Source organism: Dendrobates tinctorius, unplaced genomic scaffold, assembly GCF_039654945.1.
Source record: "Dendrobates tinctorius isolate UK_male_01 unplaced genomic scaffold, ASM3965494v1 ptg000070l, whole genome shotgun sequence".
Classification (NCBI taxonomy): domain Eukaryota; kingdom Metazoa; phylum Chordata; class Amphibia; order Anura; family Dendrobatidae; genus Dendrobates; species Dendrobates tinctorius.
Window position 1 is genome coordinate 25,520,547 of NW_027361738.1, and position 12,268 is coordinate 25,532,814.

General features: G+C 42.2%; 1 protein-coding gene across 3 annotated transcripts in view; it reads right to left on the reverse strand.

Moving 5' to 3' along the window:
- RAPGEF5 (Rap guanine nucleotide exchange factor 5) overlaps positions 1-12,268 on the reverse strand; it is a 384,903-nt gene that overhangs the window by 221,901 nt on the left and 150,734 nt on the right. For all 3 annotated transcript variants that reach the window (XM_073581473.1, XM_073581472.1, XM_073581474.1), the window contains exon 5: positions 2,868-3,036. In XM_073581473.1, the coding sequence (XP_073437574.1) occupies positions 2,868-3,036 (169 nt within the window). The remainder of the gene's footprint in view (positions 1-2,867; positions 3,037-12,268) is intronic.

Genomic DNA, 12,268 nt, shown 5'->3' on the forward strand with positions numbered 1-12,268 from the left:
CAGACGGCCTCTTCCTCATCATTATTATTAGACTCACAACAGGATGCTTCCACATCAGCATGTGGAACAATTTACTGCTACACTTCATCCCATATGCCGTTCACTGACATAACTAATCAGCAATCTGTTTCTGCCCTATCAATACCACCATTCAATACCGATGCACAGTATGCCAATGCCAGTGAAAGGAAAGCAGCTTTAGCACTATGACAAAAACAACGCCGTGCTAATGAGACTCCTGAGGAAAAACAGCATCGACTTGACAAGATTAAGGCTTATAAACGCCGTCGTCTCACACACGAATCCCCTAACTCTAAATCTATTACATTGGCTGAAGAAGCCTCTACACGCCATCACCGCCAACAACAGATGGCTTCTTCCTCATCATTATTAGTAGACTCACAACAGGATGCTTCCACATCAGCATGTGGAACAAGTTACTACCACACTTCATCCTATATGCCGTTCACTGACATAACTAATCAGCAATCTGTTTCTGCCCTATCAATACCACCATTAGTCAATACCAACGCACAGTTTCTTCACATACAAGCTGCAGTTAGCCCGCAGAAAGTGCAACCAAGACAAATATACGTTGGTCTCAAAACTAGGCGCACCCCATCGGTTGGACATGCACTTCTACTACAACCTCACATTTTCACTAATGATGAAAATAGTATTACCGAACACAGCTGTGGTGACATGACCCATGTATGTGAGCATTGCGAAGCTTTGCATTTTGTAGCAGAGATACCTTCTGATAACAACTTTACGCTCTGCTGTCAGAAGGGTAAAGTCCATGTACCCATACTACAATATCCTGATGTCTTTACACGTTTGCTGAAAGGGCAAAGTGAATTTAGCAAAAATTTCATGGATAATATTCGAAGTATTAACAGTTCCTTTGCTTTTGCCTCCATGGGTGCAAATATTTCACCACCTCCTGGATATGGCCCATACTGTTTCCGCATACATGGCCAGATCTATCATAGAACTGAAACACTACATCCCTCAGATGACCAGCAACGCGCATTTGCCCAACTTTACATTCTCGATACCACTACCGCAAACGAACAACGCTTACGATGTAAAGAAAATCAAAAATGTCATCCTACATTGATGAACATTATTGCCCTTCAAATCCAAACTATTAATCCTTTTGTGGAAGCTTATCAAATGTTACGTGATGTGGAAGAACAAGAAAAAATTAAATCTCTACAAAACGGAACTGTCATGCCAAACATCACTATGGCTATTAAACAAGATCGTACTCAAGACCCTCGACGCTACAATAATCCCACTGTCAGTGAAGTAGCAGTCGTGTTTCAAAATGACAATGGTGAGCCACTAATGTCCACTCGCAGGATTTCAGAATACTCAAGATGGCATGGCCGCAAGAACATGTCGCCGGCGTGGACAATGTCGGGATCCAGGATGGCGCCGGCGGAAGATGATGTCGGGGATCGTGGAGCAGCGACGATGACGGTGTGAGTATGAGAGACGGAGTGAGAGAAAGGGTCGTATGTGGAGTGAAAGAGTGAATGGACGTGAGTGGAGATGGTGAAAGGTGAGAGGAGTGTGTGTTGAGGCGGTGTGGTTTGTTGAGGAGGTGTGTGTGTATTGAGGGTTAACATGGCAAGAGGTGTGTCACTATCCTCTCGATGCGATAGCATCGGGCCTTAATCTAGTTAAGCTATAATTGCTTCTTTCCTACTTGTCATAGAAGGACCAATTTCTGTGCAATTGCACCATACAGCAAAGCAGAGAAGACTGATTCTCGGGATAGTACTTTCTTGTTCATGGGTTATAATCCCTTTTCACTGCTACATACTTCATGGTGGAATCATCATCTATTTGCAAAGGAAAATACAAGGGACTAGGTTTATGACTGCCAGAAAGAAAAGGAGACTTACTAAACTTACTAACGACAATATTTAGAAGAGAGATTGAGAAATTTTCAAGGGACTATTTAATAGAATTGGGCAGAAGGGGTAAGGTGACTTGTTAGTGATCCCACTAAGGACTATGCATGTATGGTTCCCAGAGGGGAAGAAGACAGACCAGGGACCTTACTAGGAACTATATTCATAGCTGTCACAGGTAAAAGGCGACTAACCATGCTTCTAAAAGTTAGAATGTGCAAGTAGAATGACTAGGTAACCAAATATGAGATATATATCACTTCCAAGGATGATAAAAACTGACCATGGAATTTACAGAGGACTCTATAGTCAGGCTCTTTTTGGTATGTCATGTTTAAAGTATTTTTTTTTATTGTGGATTTTCGGCATATAATGCAATTCTTTGGTGAAAATCTGCACAGAAATTGTCATGTTGTGGATTTCAATCACACAAAGTAGGAAAGTGAGTCTGTCCAGCAGCCCTCGCACAATAACACAGATTGGCAGGGGTAGTGAGGGAAGGGAAAATAGATGAAGGGTATTTTTGAGTTGGAAACAGTGAAAAATACATTAAATACAGGACTTATATGAACTTGATTAATAGGATAATATATGAAATTTTCCAAAATGATTTGCATATTGGAAAATATAATTATTACTAACTAAATAAGAATTCTACACAGTATACTTCTAAGTAATCTATAAATGTCCGCCCACAGAGATGCAGCCCGCTGAGTTCTTGGTGTCAGGACCTGTAAGAGCACAATGATTTTCACATCTCATGATGAAATCCTGTCATTACTTGTAGAAAAATAAAAACGTTTCCCTAAGAACAGTAAAAAACCACACGGTTTACCTAAAATATGGATTTTGCATGGTGTGTATTAACGCACTGTACTCTCAGCTAGTTCTTGACTAGTCAGCTTAAATGTCTGGCAGAGCTGGGATACGGAACACAAAACTTACACATCGCAGATATTCGAGGTCAGTGGAGCAAGTGGCGCAAGCTGTTTTAAGAGTTGAACACCCATCTGCCAGCCTTTGTCTCTTCCAAATTCACAGGCAGCGTCAGCACAGTCATCTGACGAAAACTGGTAGAACACAAAGCCATCCTGGAAGCAATGCTGTTTGTCCACTGTATGGGAAGAAATAAAAGAGTAGGATGTGTGAATTCAAGGTCACATGGCTACGTATATAATGCATTGCTGCCTTTTTAGACTTTAATGCTTAAACTGTATCATAACAGTGACACGGTATACACGGCGTTGTCCTTAATAGAAATCATGTAACCACAAAGGTCACTGGCTCCGTCAAGATCAGCACACTCTAGTCCTGCTGCTAGGTAAGTTCTCATTCTGGCTGCAGATCGATGTGATCAGAGATTATCAAACTCCAGCCTCTACTATATTTAGATGACTAAAATAAAAATTGTTCTTTAAATTCAAGGATTATTATAAATGAGAATCTGTATGGCAAAAAAAAAGTCAATTAACCTTGGCAATTTGATGATACATAAGACTGTAGTAATGACCACTCAGGCCAATGTCCTTAGTCTAAATATCTTTGGTAGAATATAGCATCTACCTAAAAACAATCACTTGGTCATGAAAAAGGGCAGAAAGCGGTCAATGCACAAGCTTTGCTCCCCAACAATTTAGGTGGAACTTCCGTGCTCGGGCACAGTCACAACAGCAGGTGATTCCAGCAAAAGCTCTTCAAAAAATTAGGCACATGGTCTCAGTTTTCCAGATCTACGGTATTTAAATTCACAAAATTAGGGACATCACGGCAAAACATGTCACTATATCTGGGGCATGGTGTAACAGGATTTGTGTGGGTACCATGGCAGTAATCCTGTGAGTACTGTGTGGCACTATTCCTGTAATCCATGTATAATATTATGTAAGACAATGTTCCATACTTTTTATTATTTTATTTTGGCCTGCACTGCATGACAATCTCTATCATAAAAGTAAATTTCATTTTAAAGGAATTGTACGGCATATTTATATCATTATTATTATGTTCGTTCTGTAGGATGTGCGGTAAGGACCTTTCTAGTGTACAGAAATTTATTTTTACCATATACAATACATTTTGTCCCCCGTTTGTGACACAAATCACTTCCCTCTACAGAATACTATGAAGGAAATAGAACGCAAACAAAATAGATTAGAAAAGGATTATCCAAATATATTCACTCTTATTATCACAGAGATGAAAAAAATGACTGAGCGACCTTTATCGCTCCTCATGGAAATGGGAGTTTAGAGAATGTAAACACCGCGCGCTCGTCTACCGGCTTAGCACATTCATGCTATAAGTGAGATTACTTTAATATTGTAAAATGCCATTGCTGTGATCTACTGCAGAGACCTGTAGGAAAACGCTCAACAGATATTTCTGACGGGATTTTCAGAAAATGGAGCTCCTGGGGCCGTGTCTGGGAGCATTTACAGCCATAAAACGCACTCTTTGGGCCTCATACATCGGCTGCATTACAGCTTCATTTTTTAGAGAGCCATAATGGGGAACTTGAAGAAGTGAATGGGGTTTTAACTGTACCTCTCCTGTAATATCTAAGCACAACAGGGGGTTTTCTTCATTTAGAAACAGAAGCAGAGGCCAAAGTCAAAATGATTTGCAATATTTTGTCATCTGAAAAGGCGACCTCAACAGAGCAATTATGAACGACAAATCATTCTGAAGACGGTTGGCTGAAATTTCGAGTGCACGCTGAGATGATCAGCAGAAGTCTCTCTGTGATAGCACAGTGATGGGTCCAATCCTGCTTTCTTTGAGCAGAAGCAAGAAAGGCTCAATTATTGCTAAAAAATCTGCTTTTAGAGATGTTGAGAAGTTCCAATCACAGCTGCTCAGTATGTCGCACTACATGATACAATACTAGCAGCATTATCAAAGCAAGAAGAAAATCCATTGTTGGCTTCATGAACATGTAAATATAACCAACAAAATAAAATGTAACCTTTTTTTAATTTTAGGAGGACAAGCTTATTAGGAGACTAAATGAGCAGTTTTGTGAATAGTGTGAAATTGATGTCAATGCGATTGGCCAACCATCTAATGTGTATGGGGGCCTCCTGACATTCCACCGACGTCAACTGAAGTCAAATTCTCAATCCATTTGTTTCCACCACTGCTGGTGTCTGGTGGTGGCTTTCTACTCTCTCCCCAATAAGAACATTCTTGTGTATGGGGAAGTCAAGAGAGATAGCTTTTGGCCAAACAAAGACAGGCTCTTAGGAGATTAAATTAGCAATTTTGAGAACAGCAGTTAGGCCGGGATCACACATGTGAGAAACTCGGACGAGTCTCGCACGTCTATACCCGGCACTCAGGAGCGGAGTGTGCGGCTGCATAGAAATACATGCAGCCACACGCTCCTCTCCCGAGTGCTGGAGGCACTGTTGGGTATTGACGTGCAAGACTTGCCCGAGTTTCTCGCATGTGTGATCCTGGCCTTAAGCTGGAGTCACACATCGCGACTTACCAGCGATCCCGACACCGATATCAACGTGTCAGGATCGCTGGTAAGTCGCTATGTGATCGCTGGTGAGCTGTCACACAGACAGCTTCACCAGCGATCAGCACGCTGACACCGAGGTGAGGAGTGAGCCCAGGAGCAGCAGACAAGTGTGCCTGCTGTTCCAGTCCTCCACCAGCAGAGGGCGCCCCTGCATCCCCGGCCTCTCCTGGCAGCGTCCTGCTGCCTCCTGGTCCACAGCGTGCGGCGGCGGTGAGTACACACTCCGCGGGCTCCTGGTCCCCAGCGTGAGGCGGCACCTGTAACTCGCTGGTAACTAACGTACACATCGGGTATCCAAGGGACGCGCGTCCCTTGGATACCCGATGTATACGTTAGTTGCCAGCTGTTCGCTGGTCTCCCGCCTGTCACACGCAGCGATGCGTGCTGGCCAGCGGGAGATCAGCGACGAAAAAAATGTCCAGAGGTTTCTTGCAGCGATCAGCGATACCGGCAGGGGGGCCGGTCGCTGATCACTGTCACACACAGCGATCTCGCTGATGAGATCGCTGTTGTGTCACAAAACTTGTGACTCAGCAGCGATCTCGCTAGCGAGATCGCTATGTGTGACGGGGCCCTTAGGCAAAGTTCAGATGAACCTTGAAATTATTGAGCCAGTGACTGAGGATAGTTGCAAGCACTTGACTAAAATTGGTCAAGGTGCTTTCTGTGTATGGTCTGTTTTGCACACAGACAGCACTGGGCAAAAATACACCAGTCTGAACCCAACAAAGGCCGATTCACATATATCACTTGTTTCCTGCTAGATTTCTTTTTTCATTTCAAAAGGCACAGATACTTGAGATTGTTCATCATTTCATTTTTAATCATTCGTTAATGGAAAAAAGCATTTCTGACCACATTGGTCATGTTTTAATTTTTTTGGATGATAATGCAGCCAGTGCTTAGTGTCGGCAAAAAAGCCAACATCCCCAATCGGTGTTGAGAATAACAATTGTTTGGGCTTTTGTCGAAATGAACAAACGTATCAACCAAAACAACTGATTATAGCTTCTCAGGGTTGAAATTGTCCCTTTCTAGTCACGTATGTGATGTGTATGGTGGACTTAAAGGGAACCTGAAAGCTGGTTCATGCTGCCCAATACTGCATACAGTACTTTAAAAGCCACCGATGACCAAGCCACACAAGAGACTAGTTGACTTCTCCCCACCCGCTGCCATTGAATGACTGGTCTCTCCCTACATGTGTGTATAGGGAGAGACTTTTCACTTAAGGGGAGCGATCGGGGAGAAGCCATGGATGCCACTGTCTGACTAGTTTACCATGCTGCTTAGTCTCCAGCAGTTTTTAAAAAAATCAAACAGCCAGTGTCTGATACATAAATGCTGCTTGTGGATCGAGCAGCATGTATCAACTACCAGGTTTCCCTTTAAGTTGCTTGATGACAAAACTGTGCATAGTTCTAGCAGCCTTAGTAGGACAAGCAGGGAAATAACTGGCAATGCATTTGAATTCACTGAACACAAAACCGTTCTCGTAGGAAACAATGGAATTAGATTTATTATTAGTTTCATGCTACAGTTTTGTGCTAACCAGGAGGAAATCAAAACAGGGAACCGGGAATATCTCAAAGGGGCCTAATCTCATAGATTATAAAAATCAGAAGTTACCTAAAAATTAAATAAAAAACAAATACATAAATCTTCTGTAAAACACAAAAGTGTAATACACAACTTACTTTATATTCCAAGACAGTCTATATAAATAAAACAGTGACGCAATTACCATTTGTCCTCCGTGAGTAGTACGATCTGCTAAACTACAATATTAAGAGATAGATTACCATTTTTGCAACAAATGTGGGAGGTCCAACTAATAAGGTGCTTGCCTTTAGCTCTATAAAAGTTGTTGGAATACTTGTTGAATTACACAAATTGTAATGTTACACCCACCTACTTTACAATGTTTAGAAAGATTAGATCAATTTGTTTAAAAGGTTATTCGTGCAAAATAAATCACTAGATCAAATGCCACAGACCATAATGGAGGTAACTGTATAAGTCTCTGTAACAGATTACTACCAATATATACATGTGGCTATTCCAAGTCCAAAGATTTGAAAAGATTGGACCAAAAAAATGCTTGGTCTAAATCAATAAGAAGAAGACCAAGTAAAAAATGAACAGTTTCCTTATCAGAGGAACTAAAAAGACCTCTACCCTGTAAAGGATATCAAGGAATATGCCTATTCATGTATATAATAAAGACATCAAAATAATAAAGCCATCAACTTAGTGTGAAAAGGAAAGATCTCACCACATGAAGATGGAAGATGTCCAGGGTCAGATGTCCCATCAGAGTCATGTCAGGTCAGGAAGAAAAAGGGAAGTTCACCCTATTCAAGCCCTGTTTGAGCTACAAATTCTAACACCCATGACTCCCGCCCTAACAAGGGCGGTCCACATCTAATCCCTATAAACCATAGCCCTACAAAGTCCCTGTGCATCCCGACACGTTTCGTCACTTATAGACTCTTCAGGGGACCTATTAGCACAAATTGGGCATCATCACAGAGTATACAGGCTGCCTCCTAAGATGACAATGGAGTGAGGCAGACTGATAAGGAGGGCACTTAAATAAACTGCCAATCAAATAGAATACATCCACCTGAGATGACTTGGAATGCACGCCGTCCACCATTACCCCTTATGAAACGCAGGCACATGATGAGTGTGTTAATAAGAAACACCCACCTCCTTTACTTCATTCAAATCCAAGCAATAGTGTGTAAACGCCGGCGTGTCTCGCGGCAAAGGCCGCCCAATTTCCGGTTGCGTCATACTGCCCAAAAGCAAAATGTCCGCCACACTTCCGGTCATGCGCACTCATCGGTGCCAGCAGGCAAAAGCCGCCCCATTTCCGGTTGCGTCATACTGCCCAAAAGCAAAATGGCCGCCACACTTCCGGTCATGCGCACTCATATTTGATCGGTGCCAACAGGGCGGAAGTAAAACATGCGACAGAGGTCGCAATACTTCCAAATGGCAATACTGCCAGAAGGCAATATGGCCCCGAAACTTCCGGTCATGGGCGCTTTAAATCAATCCGTGGGCCGATATTTGACAAGCGGATAGAAAGATTGTTCATCTCTAAGAGGCCTCAACCACAACAAAGATTGCGACAAATAGTAGTTCCCAAAGTAGTTCCCTTCGCCTCATGCAACTTCTTTTAGAGGAAGAAAAGAAAACTTTGAGTCTTTTGAATGACCGTTTGAGAGATCAAATTGAAGTCACTAAAAAATTCTCTACGGAGACTGATTTTTCCTTAAAGGAAAGTAAGTTAGAAACTAATCTTGAGCGTTTCCAATATCATCTCAAGGAGCGTAAACATCGCCAATACTTGAGGGACGCACAAGATTTTAAGGACAATAAGGCTTACTTGGTTACTAGTAATCGTATTAACAATATTGATCTTGAAACTGATTTGTCTTCTACAGATACAGACTTCTCTGATACTGAGGGAAGGGGTAGAAGCAATAGGGGGTGAAATAGAGGTAGAGTTAGAGGCCGTGGTAATCGTGGTCCTCTGGATAGATCCGACACTATTGCGGGATCGCATTTTTTAGATCAGAGTTATCCTTTAAGGAACCGTCAACATCCGGTACGGAAATAAGAATCGTTCCTGAGGATAACTATTCTAACATTACTTTACCTTCCAGTCGTGTCCCTAACTCAGCATCTCCATCGGTTGCTAACGGTATACAAGTGGTTAATCTGTCCTCTATGGTGCTTAACCGAGAAGAACTACAGGTTCTGCAAAAGGGTCTTACATTTGTCCCCAGTACAGACTTTGATCTATTTCGGTCTATAAAAGATCTTAATCTGTTTTTACGTAAGGTACGTTGGAGAAAGTTCTTTCTTCAACAGGATAACCGTACTTGTATAGATATGGGGATCCCTGTTGATTTGTTGCCAGACGTACGCCTGTTGTCTAGTATTGGAGTAGTGAACCCCAACGATCTTGGAAGGGGTCCCTTTACTGATTTAAAAAACAGGAGTACTAAAATGCCTCCTCCTACTGGAGATGTGTCTGCTATAGATATCTTTGAAAACTTGGTTACACAAGATTTGAAATCTTTACAAGGAAAAAAGATCTTTTCCAGGTATAATTGTACTAAAACAGAAATGGCAGTTATCAACAAGCTTGAGCAGGATGACCGCATTGTCATCAAACCCTCAGATAAGGGTGGCAATGTGGTCATCCTTGACTCCACACAATATTCTAAAATGTGTGAGACTCTCCTCGAGGATAGAGTGAGCTATGAGATTTTGGATCATAACCCTACTTCTGATTATTTGTTTGAACTTAAAAACATCTTGGATGAAGGTTTATCCATGAGAGTTATTGATAAATCTGAATTTGATTTCTTAATGCCAAAAGATTCAACAGTTGCTACCTTTTACTGCCTACCGAAATTACACAAGGGTCTTTCCCCTTTAAAGGGGAAACCTATTGTGTCAGGGATGGGCAGTATTAGCCACAACATTGGTATTTATCTAGATCGTGTCCTGAAACCCTTTGTTGCCTCTTTACGATCTTTCGTACAGGATACCCCTGATCATCTTCGGAGAATAGAGGGATTATGTGTTGATCCTGAGGTTAATTTGGGTAGTATTGATGTAGAGGCGCTTTACAATTCCATACCTCACGATAAGGGGCTTGAAGCTGTGTTATATTTCTTGAACACCAGAGGATGTCAATACCGGCCCCACAGCGAGTTTGTCATCAAACTACTTCGTTTCTGTCTCACTAAGAATTTCTTTTTGTTTGATCATAAAATCTACCACCAGCTCAGGGGCACAGCTATGGGGAGTCCATGTGCCCCGGCATATGCAAATTTGTTCCTGGGCTGGTGGGAGGAGACTCAGGTCTTCAGGAGTGGCTTGGATGTTATGGGACGAATTGAGCTGTGGGTTCGGTATATAGATGACATCCTGATTCTGTGGAAGGGTTCTAAGGACAGTTTTTCTGTATTTGTAGATACACTGAATCACAATGAGTGTGGTCTATTTTTTACTTCTGTGATTGACCCGTCTTCATTGTCCTTTCTTGATATTTTGATTGAGAGGAAAAATGATGGTACTATTACTACCTGCACTTACAGGAAACCCACGGCTACTAACTCTTTGTTGAGGTGGGACAGCAGTCATCCTATACATCTAAAACGTGGAGTACCCAAGGGTCAACACCTTAGGATACGTAGAAATTGCTCTACAGATGAATCTTTTGAGAGACAGGCGAGAGAACTCAGAGACAGATTTTTGGATAGGGGTTATCCTCATGATGTTTTGAAACGTGTTTATAAACATGCTAAGGGTAAAAACAGAATGGAACTCCTTAAACCCAGACCTAGAGTTGAAAATAAAGGTGAAATGAGGTTGATTACCACTTTTGATAATGGAGCAAGTGATGTACGTGCTATTCTGGCCAAACATTGGCCTGTGTTATTAATGGATAAGGATATTGGAGGAGAACTTTCGATACGACCTCTGATCACATACAAGAAAGGCCGTTCACTGAAGGATCGGCTGGTCAACAGTCATTTCACCAGACCTTCCCGTACAACTTGGTTGCCCACCAATGTGAATGGTTGCTTTAGATGTGGCCATTGCGTTGCTTGTTCCCACATTTCCCCTGGTGCTGGCTTTGTCAGTAATGTTACAGGACAAGCATATCAAATTAGGGAATTTATTAATTGTAGCAGTAAGGGAGTGATTTACAAGGCCACATGTACATGTGGTAAAGAATATGTGGGTAAAACCATCAGGGAATTCAAACGTAGGATTGGGGAACATATTGGAGACATTATCCATAAGAGAGATACCCCGATTTCACGCCACATTAATCTGTGTCAAGGAGGGAATGTTAATTCCATCCAATTTCTGGGGATTGAAAGGGTAAAAAAACCACCAAGGGGTGGTAATTGGGATCACACCATTCTACAAAAAGAGACTAAGTGGATCTTTTGTTTGGACACCATGACCCCAAGAGGGCTTAATGACCAACTCAATTTTGGCTGCTATATTTAGGGTTTTGATATGTGTGTTTACTTCATGTTTTTATTTCCTTTGTATATACTGTAAAATACCTTTTTTTTATATATTTGTTTGCTACCTCCATATTCTGAGTTTGAATTTTTGTTATTTTCCACCTTTGTTTTCTTTATTTTGATTCTGGCATTGCTCTTTTGAGGCCTTCTGATTGGGACATTATCCATCCCATGATCTAGGTTGTTGGGTACTATTTGTCGCAATCTTTGTTGTGGTTGAGGCCTCTTAGAGATGCACAATCTTTCTATCCGCTTGTCAAATATCGGCCCACGGATTGATTTAAAGCGCCCATGACCGGAAGTTTCGGGGCCATATTGCCTTCTGGCAGTATTGCCATTTGGAAGTATTGCGACCTCTGTCGCATGTTTTACTTCCGCCCTGTTGGCACCGATCAAATATGAGTGCGCATGACCGGAAGTGTGGCGGCCATTTTGCTTTTGGGCAGTATGACGCAACCGGAAATGGGGCGGCTTTTGCCTGCTGGCACCGATGAGTGCGCATGACCGGAAGTGTGGCAGCCATTTTGCTTTTGGGCAGTATGACGCAACCGGAAGTTGGGCGGCCTTTGCCGCGAGACACGCCGGCGTTTACACACTATTGCTTGGATTTGAATGAGGTAAAGGAGGTGGGTGTTTCTTATTAACACACTCATCATGTGCCTGCGTTTCATAAGGGGTAATGGTGGACGGCGTGCGTTCCAAGTCATCTCAGGTGGATGTATTCTATTTGATTGGCAGTTTATTTAAGTGCC